The sequence below is a fragment of the Mesoplodon mirus genome (genome assembly GCF_964341445.2).
Source record: "Mesoplodon mirus genome assembly, chromosome: 11".
Lineage (NCBI taxonomy): Eukaryota > Metazoa > Chordata > Mammalia > Artiodactyla > Ziphiidae > Mesoplodon > Mesoplodon mirus.
Window position 1 is genome coordinate 24,797,320 of NC_138987.1, and position 14,521 is coordinate 24,811,840.

A 14,521-nucleotide genomic window follows, 5' to 3' on the forward strand; every position below is an offset into this window, starting at 1 on the left:
GCCTGCAAAGGCAATTCCCAAATGAGTCTAGAAAGAGTAATCTCATTGAGTAGACAAGGAGATTCCTTGCCCACCTCTCTAAGGATGCTCTTTGTGTTTCTGAAGCCTGCTTTTACCCATCAGGAGGGAGGACAAGATGTGTTGTTAGACAGAATGTTCTGGTCCGTGTCTTCTGGGCTTGGGGACTCCCTGTTCCTCCTGGGCATTTCCCTCCCTCACTGGCTCATATTCATTGTTTGAGACTGCATGCTATCCCTGGCTTAGCACAGGGGTTGGCAAACTTTTCCTGTAAAGGACCAGAGAGTCAATATTTCAGGCTTTGCAAGTATTAATGTCTCTGTCTCAGCTCTTTGACTCTGCCATTGTAGTGCAAAAGCAGATATGTAAATGAAGATCTTGGTTTTGTTTCAATAAAACTTTATTTATGGATGCTGACATTTAAATGTCATGTAATTTTTACATCTCACAAATATTCTTTTGATTTTTTGAAAACATTAAAATATGTAAAACCCACTCTCAGGTTGTGGGCCATACAGAAATATGCAGGGAGCCAAATTTGTCCTTAGGCTGTAGTTAGCCAACTCCTGGCTTAACAGGATGCTCCCTCTCAGCGCTTCAGGGCCACCTGCATCTCCTTGTATCTGAACTTGGAACTTCCCCATTGCTCCTACTCCTGCATTCTTCTGCACCTGTCTTGGGCCATGTTTCTTCATAAATTTACTCTGATATCTGTCTCTCTGAGATTCATCAACATTTTTGATACACTGACAGAGTAGCATTCAAACATTTTTATAGACTATGTTTTGTTTTGTTTTGTTTTGTTTTGTGGTACGCAGGCCTCTCACTGTTGTGGCCTCTCCCGTTGCGGAGCACAGGCTCCGGACACACAGGCTCAGCGGCCATGGCTCACGGGCCCAGCTGCTCCGCGGCACGTGGGATCCTCCCGGACTGGGGCACGGACCAGTGTCCCCTGCACTGGCAGGCGGACGCTCAACCACTGCGCCACCAGGGAAGCCCAGACTATGTTATTTTAATGAAGTTTTATTTCACAGTATTTTTTTTTTTTTCCAGAGGGAGGATAGAAGTTTGATGAATGCCCTTTGACTACTAAGTTGTTTGTTGATTTGCCTACTTTGGAGTGACATTAGGCAACTTCCAAAAATAATTCAAAGTCAGTTCTTTCTAAACTTATTTAAGAAAAAAAATTAGAAATTATAGTGATAAAAGTAAGTGTTGGAAAATCAGGTAGACATTTTTTTGTGGCTCCCTAACAGATAAAGGGGGAAAAAACCTTAAAAGCAACATTAACAAGAACTAAATAGTCAAGAATAATTTTTATCAACTGCATCTCAAAAGTTTGAGAGTTTGCTTTTTCAAAAACAACGATCTAAAACAGCTCCTGCCAGGTGATCAGGAGTCTATTATTGAGTTCTAAAAATATCAGCAAGCAACTCAAAGAGAGGAATTGAGATCCTAAAGTCTAAGAAATTGTGTGATGGAGACCAAAGCTTACCTGGTTTAGTATTGGCAGCTGTTCTCTCTAGTTTGTGCTACTTTGCAGTTTTCTACCAGTGAGACAGAGGTGGAGCAGACATCTGGAGTGGGGAGGGAGAACAGGATGTTTCTGAAGAAGTTTTGGAGATAGGGATGAAACTGTGGAGCACTTCACATGCAAAATGGGATTTGAGGAGATTAATGTCAAAAGACAATTTTTAGGAATGTAATCTCCTAACTAGAAGGACAGCATAATATAGTGGTTAAGAGCATAGAGTATGGAACTGAGCCTATCAGCGTTCAAATCTGAGCTCTACCATTTACTATCTGTAGGACCTTGAGCAAATTACTTAATTTCTGTGTAACTCAGTCTCCTTTCCTATAAGAGAGAGATAAGAATAGGTCTACCTCGGGCTTCCCTGGTGGCGCAGTGGTTGGGAGTCCGCCTGCCGATGCACGGGACGCGGGTTCATGCCCCGGTCTGGGAAGATCCCACATGCCGCGGAGCGGCTGGGCCCGTGAGCCATGGCCGCTGAGCCTGCACGTCCGGAGCCTGTGCTCCGCAACGGAAGAGGCCGCAACAGTGGGAGGCCCGCGTACCGCAAAAAAAAAAAAAAAATAGGTCTACCTCATAGGATTGTTATTAGTGTTAAGTGAAACGCCATATGCCAAGTGTTTAAAAGTGCCTGCTACAAAATAAGTCCTGTAAAAGTGGGTGGTGGAGTCCTTCTTATTCTGTGGTCTGCTGAGGCAGAACTAAAAGCTGACTTTCTTTAGGCCATGTTGGATGTTAAGATAACTAATTCCTCAGTCCTATGTATTTGTTGCTGTTTAAAAAGTCAGGAGACACTTAGAGGTTTAAACATCAACCAACATTTTATTGATTTCGAAGTAATGTGTGGCCTACTGTCAGTCCCTGGAGTCCAGTATGTGCATGTGTGTCTGTGTGGGCACGTATGTATGTATGAGTTGGGAGTAGGGTATGGTATGGGTTCTATCTGTATAAAGAAGCAGAAAAGCAGGATGTCCAATATTCTGCATAACTGAGGGATCCATTTTACCATCCTATAGCTTATTCACCTGCCACCCCAGGAAGCCCCCTAGCACTACACAGTCCCCTGAGTGCAATGCCAGCCCTGTCTATTCATCTTCAGTTACCAGGGAGCCTCTGTTCCTCAGTGAATTTCCTTTCCATTCATTTTCAAATGACTTTTCTGATATGGGCATTGTTGAATATGCACAAGATAGAGGCAGAGGTATGTGTATGGATTGATTTGCATAAATATAAATACAGTATACGTAGCCTTATTTAAATGATAGAATGATAATATTGTGTTGCCACCTCACAGTGAAAGCTAATTAATTCAGCTATTGAGATGATAACGATTCCTTTCTCAGTTAATACCAGAGCAAAAAAACCTGCAGAATTGTCCTAACACTGTTCCTTTGACTCATCCTGGAATAAGGAATTTTATTTCAGTTCATTATTGAGCTATCAATATCTATCATGGTTTTAGAGGGAATTGTTCCTGGGAGGGGCTGAAATTAGTGGGAAGATTGACTCAAGTAAGCTAAAGTGGTCATTGAGATCAATCATTTGGTATCAGGAAAAAATTCTTTTTTCTTTTCTTTTCTTTCTTTCTTTTTTTGTCTGTAGTTTCTTTTGAATTGCATGATGTGGTGTTTGCACTCCCAATATCAACACTGATCTGAAGCACAGTCTTTTTTTAGACTTTATGTGGTTGGATTTGACATTTAGGAAAATGGTAATACCATTCCTACTGAAAGTTATACCAGCTCACAAATTCAAAAGCAAGTCTATGACTTTTTTAACCTTGACATCTCTAACTTTTTCTTCAGCCTGTTTTCTTATTGAGTTAGTTATCAAGTCCTGAATGTTCCTCTGTTTCCTCCCCCCACCACCCCCCATATAGTCAGGCATCAGTCACCCTCTGGCCATAACAGCCTCTTGCCTCCAGTCTCTGGTCTCCCTGTCCCACCTTTCTTGACCTTGCCCCAAGGAGTCTTCCCAACATGCAGGTTAGGTTAGACCCTCCCCTGCCAAAACCCTTTAAAGGCTTCTCTCTCTCTCTACTTGATATAAAGATTCAACTTCTTTGCTTGGAGTTCAAGGGCATTTAACCATATTCTGACCCACTGCATGCCCTCATCAAGCTCCCACTAATTCTCCCCACACTCTACCCTCCCATCAAGATGGATTATCTACCCTTCCTTGGAATTTCCATAACTTCGTGCATTTGCTCATTTCCCAGACTGTCCTTCCTCCCTCAAAGTCCATGTTTCAAAATCCTACTTATTCTCTGAGGTCCAGCTCAAATTCTACTTCCTTCATGAGTTCTTCTGTGATTCCCCCTACTTGGAATTAATCAGGGCCATTCCCAGCCCATATAATGCCTTTTCCTCGAGACACTAGACTTTTAGCTGATGGGAAATTGTCATATTATACTTATTTTACTAGGACAATTTTTATTGCCTTCTGCTTGGAAAATTGTCATAACAAATGTGCAAATCTCCAAGTCTATGATGGAATTGCTGTCTCCCTTTAATGTGGCACATCCTTCACAAGCATTTAGTGTGGCCATGAAATGATCACTTTTTCGTCTACATTCCAATAATTTATAACTTAGCTATCCTATCACTCTACATTTTTATTGTGTTGTGATTTTACTTCTTTGTCTTCCCCCTAAGTTGGAAGCTCTGAGGGACAAGGGATGTTTTCTTCATCTTGGTATCTCCCTTGCATTCTCTGATGCAGCTTTCAGATAGTAGGTATTTAAGATTAACTTATTCTACTCTCTTGTGATGCAAGGGGGGCAATTATAGCATAGTGGTTAAGAGCGTGGGCTTTGGTGCATGACTGCCTGGATCTGAATCTTTTTAGTCCAATTATTAACCATGTTATCATGGCCAAAATACTTAACCTCTCTGTACCTTTTTTTTCATCTGTAACATGGGGACACATAATATTATCTTCATCATAAAATTGATATGGAGATTAAATAACTAAATGCAGGTGAAGTGGTTAGAACAACAGGGAGTGGGTGCTTAGTAAATGTCAGCTATTATTCCAACAGGCGGTTAAAATAGGAAGGACACTGCTGCCTCGATTTTGGCAAAGGCATGAAGACAATAGATGCTACATTCCAAAGTGAGTTCATCTTGCAGTGGGTAGTTAAGAACTAGTTAAATACCTCGCTTACTTTGAGGGTATGAAGTGAGTAGGAGGTGGAAATTAGAGAGTGATCTTTAAAGCTTTTGGAACATGTGATTAGTGTGCTAGGAATCCCACATTCCCATTGCAAAGGGGTGGGGTGGGATGTGGCTGTCTGCCCCTGGGGGCCACTGCTGGAAAGTATGGGACTTTTGTGCGGATTAGAAAAAGGTGTCCCCCTTCCCCAGATAAAATCTGTACACTAAGGAGGCTCTGCTGCCCCAGGCCCAATGGAAGGGTCTTCAATAGGATCACTCAAGGAGATTGACATGTATTCCCTGCAGCTGAGGGACACTGAAGATTGGCGTCTGACTTTCACCTGAGAAGTTGAAAGGGCAAGAGGGTGGGTGGCTGACTGCTCATAGGTAGGTGGGAGCAATTTTCTCTGGGTTGAGTCCATGGAGTGGAGGGACCTCAGAAGAAAGAGGATGCGGGTGAATTGCCAAATTCCAAGATGCTGAAGGAGATGCAAGCCATGGGCTAGAAGAGAGACATATTTGCCCTCAACAAGGAACTGCAGAGGAAAGTATCCCAGTGATGGGAGGAGTTCTCAAAAGAACCCAAACCAAGGGAGAAAGAGTCCGTTTCCAAAACTTGCTAGATACAAACCAGCTTCTAACAACACCAGGCAAGTAAGCTCTTTCCTGTCACTTCTTCCCCTGCCTCCCCCAGCCCAATCCTTATTCACCACTCCACCTCGACTCCGGAAGTGTCAGGAACCATGGTCATCCAGGTCTATGGGTAGAGGAGGAAGAGAAGCAGAAAGGAGGCCGCCAGTCAGTCCCCTCCCCACCTCCAGGCAGCTGAACTGTAGCGGCTGTAGCTGTGGCTGCATCCACAGCTGGTCTCCCAGCAAAGATACACTAATGAAAGTAATGTATCTTTTAAAACAAACCAAGATTTTTCCAAAGAGAGGCTATAATTCAAATGTGTCTTTATTTTTGAGAAATAAATAATTAACAACAGCAGCCATCTGGACCGTGCAGCGCAGCCAAAAGTACATTTGTCACCAATATGGTCAAGGATGGCCTGGGTGCCCCGCAGGGGTTCATGAGAAAAATGCTCTGGAATCTCTCAATCCAAGTGTGTTGTTAGGAGCCTCTTACTTCTTTCTGTGTTTCTTCCCCAGGTTTCTTCAGGAGAAGCATTACCAAAAATGCTGTGTACAAGTGTAAAAACGGGGGCAACTGTGTGATGGACATGTACATGCGAAGGAAGTGCCAGGAGTGTCGACTAAGGAAATGCAAAGAGATGGGAATGTTGGCTGAATGTATGTATACAGGTATTCGCAACAAGCAAGTAAATTCCACTAAAAATCTCTTAAGGAGGCAGATGTCAGGTAACTCACATGATTAGAGTTGTACGTCACTTATTAAAGAAGAGACTTACTAAGCCGTCTAAGTTCTTGAAAAGGGTAATGAACCACTGAAATTGTCGAAACTGTCGGCTAAAGAGCATCTTATGCACCTGAAAGAAACAGCTGTGCTTTGGTGTCCATTGTTGCCCTGAATTATACGTGAAGTGAAATGGTGTTAACATACAGTCAAAATAACATGTTTTAATAAGCTACAAAGAATGACAGTCTAAATGTTTCCTCCAAATATGATTTAATATCCTTCTTATTTATTGTTTAATCAGCATAAAAATTCAGTTGTGGGGAAAATTAAGAATGTTCTATAAGGTGTAACTGCCTGTGAATTGTCTAAATAGAGTTTTAAACCTAGTCATTTTATTAAGACTCCTTTTTCTCTTAGTGCGGCTTTGAACCAATTTGTATAGGTTTACACAGGAAATTAACTACTCCGAGTTTTAATATAATTCAGTCCTTCAATCAGATAAAGAGACACTGTATTAACTGCTGGCTTTGTGAGAAACCATAATCTTCATCAAAATTTGGAATGCATGTTCGTACATAACATATTAATTTTTCATTCTGCAAATTCTACAGACCACTCAGATTCTGAGATATGTCCTATTCCTGCTCAAAACACAAATAGACAAGCGAACGTCACCAAGGGGATGATAACATTCAGAGAGGGAATGCCACATGAAATAAAAGCCTTTGGAAGGTGACTCCAGTTCTATTGTTCCCCAACTGCAGGCAACTGGGATGGACCCAAAGAAAAAACGCGTGCAGGAGGGGGGGAAAAATAGGTCAGTGTAAATAATCCAGCTCTGGATGGATGAAAATTTTATAGTGCCCGATCACAATCTCTTCTTAGCGTATATGAAACAAGAGACTGCGGTAGGGGCTGTGGCTGGAATCCAATCTTGCAGTGGAAACACTTACTTCGATCCTGGGTGGTTCATGTTCCTCATCACTTAAATATGAACCTGTTCCAGCAAAGTCCTGAGGACATTTTTCATGACTCCACCTACAAGAGTCTATAATGTTATTTATGAAAACACAAACTTATCTAGTAACAGATATAAGAGCTTTTGTATGATTCTATAAAATAAATGCCCTGGACAAAGAAACTCTTGGAACTTCGTTTCATTAACATTGAGAGAATAAGGAAGTTAAATAGGAGCATGGGAGATTGTTCTTCATTATTTTAGTAGTTCTGTTTAAGTGTAAATTTATGATGATATTGTATGATTATTCAAAAGAAAATTTCAAAGTCCCCTGGAGTTATTTTCATCTGTAACTATATTCTTAATAATTTATACAGTTCTGAAAATTAACAGGACTTTAAAATTTTTCCCTAAAGGATGTTGACATCATTTTACTCAACACATTTACATTTGTGTTTAATGTGAAATTGGATCTACTTCTTACAGTACAGTTATGTAAACATCGATGGAAAACAATATTAATCCTATGTTTTGAAACACTAGCTTTCAAGGCCCCCTAGGCCAGGAAGAGGGTGAGTGTCATTCACCTTTTTTATTGAATACCTTACATTTGTACAATGCTCTGGTGTTACAAATTCTTTGCAGAAAGCTCATTTTAAAAAATGACCTAATGATATTTAATCTACAGATAACTCTGTGGGTTAAATATTATTCTCATTTTACCAAGGAAGAAACTGAGGCTCACAGGAGATACATTTCTTGTTCAAGACCAAGTGTCAGTGGGGCTAGAATTAGCTCTGTGCTAAATGGCAAAGGAGACCTTTTAAGCCGACCACACCTCAGCTGCCTTGGGACCACAAACCCAACAGGACTTTCCTTGGATGGCGAAGACTCTCTGTTTATGTTTTCAGGCTTGTTAACTGACATTCAGTGTAAATCTAAAAGACTGAGGAAAAACGTGAAGCAGCACGCAGATCAGACCATTAATGAAGACAGTGAAGGACGTGACTTGCGACAAGTGACCTCGACAACTAAGTCATGCAGGGTAATGATGGGCCAGCGCGTCCACCATAGCCGGCGGCCACTGAGCTTCTAGGATGTTGTGACTTGGGCGGGGAGCTTTCACACCAGGGCCACAGCCACAAGCAGAATTTCATTTCAAGTGTGCATCAAGTGCTTTTTAGTCAAGAGAGTAGTACATGCTTCCATGTAAAAATTCAAAGGATAGCAGTTACGTAAACATGGATGAAGTAAAATAAGTGAAAGTTCTCCATCTCCCTGATCCCATTCTCCTCCTGCTTCCCAGAGGTAACCAGTGGGAATGGTTTGGGCTTTAAAATGAGTGTCGATGACATTTTTTTCCCTGTCAATGAGAAGGAAGGCTCAGACTCAATGTGGGCTCAATAGGGGTTTGTGGATTAGTCCTTATCAAGGGGTAAAACAGGGTGAATACACATCTGTGGGTCAATAGAGAAAGGCCCTTCTCCCTGAGGTCACAAATTACTCAAGAAATCCTTTGAGTGACTCAGGACAAAATAGAGGAACAGCATCTTGGATGCTTAGCCAAACATGTTGTGATAATTCACAGAACATTTGGAGGAATTTTAATTTGCCATTAGTTGAAAAACCAATAATCCATGATTGATTGTCACACCCTTCTCAATATTTATTATACTACTGACAAAGAAAATTTCATCCATGTTTAGTTTTGCAAATATGTTATTTTGTGTTCATTTCAGAAAAAAATAATTTTATGTAAAAAGTACAGTTGACCTTTGAACAACTTGGGGGTGTAGTTAGGGATGTCCACCCTCAGACAGTCAAAAATCCACATATAATTTCACAGTCTGGCCCTCCCATAACCTCAGTTCTGCCCCTGTGAATTCAACCAACCACAGATTCTGTAGTGCCGTAGAACATGTTTAGTAAAAGAAATCTGTGTATAAGTGGACCCATGCAGTTCAAACCTTGTGTTGTTCAAGGGTCAGCTGTATTACTTTGTCATAGTGCTTCATCAATAACACTTTGGTAAAGGAAGCAACAAGTTGACACTATTATTCACACTCACCAAAAGATGCTAATCAGGGGGAAAGAGGTGTTTGTGGTCTGAATTGTCCAGATTGATGACTCACTACTTTGGGGTTGGCAACATTTCTGTAAAGGGCCAGATATTTTAGGCCTTGGCCACATGGTCTCTATGAGAACTACTCAACTCTGCTATGGTAGTAGGCCTGATAGGCTTCATATCCTGATTATTATTTATTTGCAAGAAATACATGAAAGGAATATTTTGTTATCCCTGTTTTATAGATAGGAAAATTACCCACTTGGGACAAATTTAGTGAAATGTGATGTGGCTTGCCCAAGGAACTAGAGAAAGCAATTACACATTATAACAGAGTACATGCACAGTTTCTGCCATATTTAGGGCTTTTTCCAACAATTTCTGCTAGTGGTTTACTCCAGATGAGAGTACACATGGGAAACATGCCTTATAACATGCCTTCCCTGACACCTTTCATTTTTTTGCCAGTGTAGGAGAAAACTGAACTCACCCCAGATCAACAGAATCTTCTTCATTATATTATGGATTCATACAGCAAGCAGAGGATGCCTCAGGAAATAACAAATAAAATTGTATGTACAATATCTGAAAATACATGGGTTTAAAGTTAATATTTTCTGGAGCTTTTACTACCTTGGGGGTCAAATTTATATATGAATATGTTATTTAAAATGATTAGGGCTTATAATTTAAGTTGTACATTTAAACTTTTTGCAGCATTAAACAAAGAGTAAGGAGTCTCATACCTAGCTTGGTAATAGTAATTGTTCTCCAAGGATCTGAAAAATTTGAGCTGTGTCTTAAAAGTTATTATCTAAATATGGTTCTATAGTATAACAATATTATATTGATTTCTCCTTCTATCTACTTATCGTTTGCTTTTTTCTTAAAATTCAGTTAAAAGAAGAATTCAGTGCAGAAGAAAATTTTCTCATTTTAACTGAAATGGCTACCAGTCATGTACAGATTCTCGTAGAATTCACAAAAAAACTTCCAGGTATTTTTAAATGTAGTTACTTTTCTACTACACTGTACAATATTCTTGTGACATTGAGAGGCAGGTCTGTTCATTGTAAAAAGGGAATAATGCCACATCTCTTTATAGCTTTTTACTTATTTACTTATTTTTTAAATTTTATTTATTTATTTATTTTATTTGTGGCTGCGTTGGGTCTTCGTTACCGTGCACGGGCTTTCTCTAGCTGTGGCAGTCCTGGGCTACTCTTCTGTGTGGTTCACGGGCTTCTCATTGTGGTGGCTTCTCTTGTTGCGGAGCACAGGCTCTAGGCGTGTGGGCTTCAGTAGTTGTGGTACATGGGCTCAGTAGTTGTGGCGCACAGGTTTAGTTGCTCTGTGGCATGTGGGATCTTCCCAGGCCAGGGCTTGAACCCATTTTCCCTGCATTGGCAGGCAGATTCTTAACCACTGCACCACCAGGGAAGTCCCCCACATCTGCTTTAAATTAATGTGTCTAATTACTATAGACACGAAATATTAGAGCCAGATAGGATATTTTAAATTATAATAATTCTCCAAATTGATAGATTAAAAAATTGAGACTTTCCAAAGTTGTCATTCATCCATTTATTCATTTAATAAGCATTTTTTGAAATGTACTCTATGCTAAGTACCTAGCAATTACCATCAAGGAGAGTGATTAAAGGTTAAAATTTTAAAAAAACCCAAAAAACCATGTATACAAAGTGCTGTTGGACAGAGAGAAAATGATTCCTAATTGTATCTGAGAAAGACAGGGAGGCTTCAGAAAGAATCATATTAGAGTGTAAAAGAAAAAATGATTTTTCCCAGTGGTATGAAAGAGAAGGGGCATTCCAAGTCGAGAGATCTGCTTGTGAAAAGGTAATGAGGCATGAACAAGAATAGGATTATTAGAAATGGAAGAGAAGATTCAGTGTAGCTATAGAATAATGTCTGTGGTGGGCTCCTTGGCTAGACATAAGGCAAGTTGGTACCAGACTGATAAGGATGCCCTGGATTGTAAGAAGTTTTTGGTGGCTTTTTTTTTTCTTTTTGAGAGGAACATAATGAGATTTATGTTATAGATATATGGCTTTATTGTGTTTGTATAAGATGGATTTGAATGAGGAGGGACTGCAGGCGGGGAGGATCAGTTAGTATGCTACTGCACCAGTCCAGGTAGAGGGCTTGAAATAAAGCAATAGCAGTGGGAGAGAGAAGAGGAAACAAAATGAAGAGACATTCAAAGGTTGGTAGGGCTTGATGAACAAGTGTATGTATGGGATCGGGGAGAGGGACTTATCCATAGTCATTTAGATGGTGCCAGTACAGAAAGTAGAATTCAAGGTTCTTGTCTCCCAGTGCCACTCCTCCCCCATTCTTTCAGCCACATTATCATTGCTCTATAAGCCAATAGGTTTAAGTTGTTTCAGTGTTTTTAAAATATTTTAGTACATTAGAATCCATGATCTAGTAGAGTTTAATAAATATCTTGTATAGCAGCATAACACTGTAATATTAAATTACAGAAGGTGACTTCTGATGTAGGATTTTAATTAGACAGTTTAATTTGCTTTCTTTTGTCAGCATTATGCTATTATTTTATTAAATGTGTCATGGATAGACATAAGCTTATATAAAAGTCATAAGATGTGTGGAGAAAGTTCTTATTATCATTGAAACATTAATATTCTCTCATTTATTTATTAACAATGGAAGAGAAACTTAATTTGTTATATGCTAATTTGGCTGAAGACAATCATGATTAAAAAAAGATTACACAAGAGTGATAACTGTGGGGGGAGAACTGGGAAAGGGAGAATATCATGTTCTTGGTTGTTTATGGGAAAAGGTTTTTCAGTTCAAATGGTCAGTTGGTATTGAATCAGGAAATAATTGAAGGCGAAAAAGTATCTTATTCATAAGAAGGTAACTTATCTGAAAGCAATGGCAATATCTTACACACTTCTTCATTTCCAGTGTCTAACCTATTTCCTGAGGGAGAGAAAGAGTACAATGAATGCATGTTTAACGAGTAAAGTAGAAGGAAAAAAAATTTAATGCAACAGGAAATAAAAGGCAAGAAAACCTTGAGAAAGAAGAAAATGTCTTTTAATAATGATTATAGAAATGACAACATTATTATATATAGTAATAATAGTGATATATAATACCAATATGAAAGGGTGTTTTGTGAAAGACCCAGCTGAGTCACTCCTTTCAGCAGTTCATTGAGCATAACCTGTGCCAGGCACTGTCCAGGGTGCTGGAGACTCAGCATGTCTCCTGCCCTCAAAGGAGCTCTTAGGTTCTCTAAGGTAGTGACTTTTTGAAGAGTCATAAAAAAAGGCTCAAGTTCTCAGAACAGGGGAAGGTTATTCATTATCAACAGGAAAAGAGATGGTCAATGCAGAGCTGCTACTTAGAGAAGATGTTCTGCTGCTCTCATTAATCAGGCATTTGTGACACTGAGGTGAAAATGAGACTAAGACTGATTTAAGTTTCTAGGTTATATTTTAGGAAGAGAAACAAAGGGGCATACCTTCTAAGAGAGCGATTCAGAATCTTGGGTAGAGGGAGACAGGGAGTATAGATTGAAAAAGCCTGTTCTTTACTCTCACGATCTGATTTTATACTTGGGGAAAAATGCAAATTATAGAAAGGGACTTAAATATTTGCTTATCAACATAGGGGTTGAATTTAGAAGATCAATGGACTTTGATAAAAAGTCCTACCAGATACTGCTGAACTGAATGAATAAGCATTTTCAGAACTCTAATGGAAAACTGATGAATTCATAAAAGTGCTAACAAAAGATCAAGATAAAAAATTAATTACATGGGACTGAGTGAACTGATGAGGATGATTATAATTTTGGTGACTTTCTGTTTGAATAAAAAAAAAAAAAGTCCTACCAGAGGCCTTTCCAAACATCCTTAAAATCATGCCTCAGAGAGCTGGACCATCTCGGAAGGCAGGCTCAGCAGGCAGGAAAAGAAGGAAATTTTCACCCCATTTTTAAAGTTTTGTATACAAAAACTCCAAATAAATTGGTACCCACTGTAAGTAATTCAGTCATGCAATTCAAACAATGCAGAAATTTATGGACCAGAAAGTTAAAGTCCCCTTCACAGCCATCCGTATCATCTTTATTATAGGCAACTATTGACAGAAGTCTGGTTTGATTTCTTTCATATATTTTGATCTATACACACATACACATACATAGATTGTTTTTAAACATGTAAGTGAGATTATATAGTACATATTTGTTTTGGGGTATCTTTTTTTCTTTAACACCTTCCCATATATGTAAATCAGCCTCATGCTTTTAACAGTTGCATAGTATTACATTGTAATAATAATAGTTAACATTATTTAAGTATTTGCTGTATGTCAAGAACTATATAAGCATTTAATATGATTGCCTCATTAATATTTCTGCCAATCCTAAGGGGTGGGTGCTCTTATAATCCCTATTTTGGAGATGAGGAAACTGAGACACTAAGAGATTGAGTACGTTTCCCAAGACCACAAAGATAGTAAGTGTCAGAGACAGAATTTTATTCTAGGCAATCTGATTTTAGAGACCTTATTTTATACTGCCCTCCTATGGATCTACCATAATTTATTTAAGTAATCACCATTAATGGACTCTTGCTATGTTTTCAGTTCTTCAATTCACTCATTTATTCATTGAGCAAGTATTTTTGAATGCCTACCATCAAGGTAGTGACTTTTAATCCTTAGCATTGCTCTCTTCTCTGAACTCCATTGTTATTTAATGTTTTTCTAGGGCATTTAGACCCTGATGGCATTAGTTTATCTCTATTTGTGTTTTGTGTGTCTGTGTGTCTGTGTGTACATATATGCATGTAAATTTGTGTTTGTTTCCCATTCATTCATTTAGTTATTATTAACTTGCTGAATAGTCATTATTCAACAAATAATTCTTGGATACCTATTATATGTCAGGCACTTGGGATACAAAAGTGAAAAACAGGCAACGTCTCTGTCCCCAAGAAGTTTATACTCCAGGAGAAGTGGCAGATAATTAACAAATAAGCAACTAAACTTATAATATCATGTCAGGCAGTAGTAAGTTTTTTTTTTTGTTTTGTTTTGTTTTTTGCGGTTCGCGGGCCTCTCACTGTTGTGGCCTCTCCCATTGCGGAGCATAGGCTCCGGACGTGCAGGCTCAGCGGCCATGGCTCACGGGCCCAGCCGCTCCGTGGCATGTGGGATCTTCCCGGACCGGGGCACGAACCTGTGTCCCCTGCATTGGCAGGCAGACTCTCAACCACTGAGCCACCAGGGAAGCCCAGTAGTAAGTTTTATGAATGAAAATAAAGCAGGTAGGGACTAGTGAGTGCTGGGGAGTGCTATTTTAGGTAGGGTCACCTTGAAGCAGAGGCCTGCATACACTGAGGGAGTGGGGCATGGAGATAGCTGGGGAA

The 14,521-nt window shown here is 39.5% G+C and overlaps 1 protein-coding gene across 6 annotated transcripts in view; it reads left to right on the forward strand.

Annotated features, from left to right (window-relative positions):
• Positions 1–14,521, forward strand: part of NR1H4 (nuclear receptor subfamily 1 group H member 4) — a 74,638-nt gene that overhangs the window by 46,334 nt on the left and 13,783 nt on the right. For 4 of the 6 annotated variants that reach the window (XM_082636949.1, XM_082636948.1, XM_082636946.1 and 1 more), the window contains 4 exons: positions 5,856–6,008; positions 7,933–8,066; positions 9,560–9,658; positions 9,984–10,083. In XM_082636949.1, the coding sequence (XP_082493075.1) occupies positions 5,856–6,008; positions 7,933–8,066; positions 9,560–9,658; positions 9,984–10,083 (486 nt within the window). The remainder of the gene's footprint in view (positions 1–5,855; positions 6,009–7,932; positions 8,067–9,559; positions 9,659–9,983; positions 10,084–14,521) is intronic. The other 2 variants (XM_082636950.1, XM_082636947.1) reach the window with 1 other exon arrangement.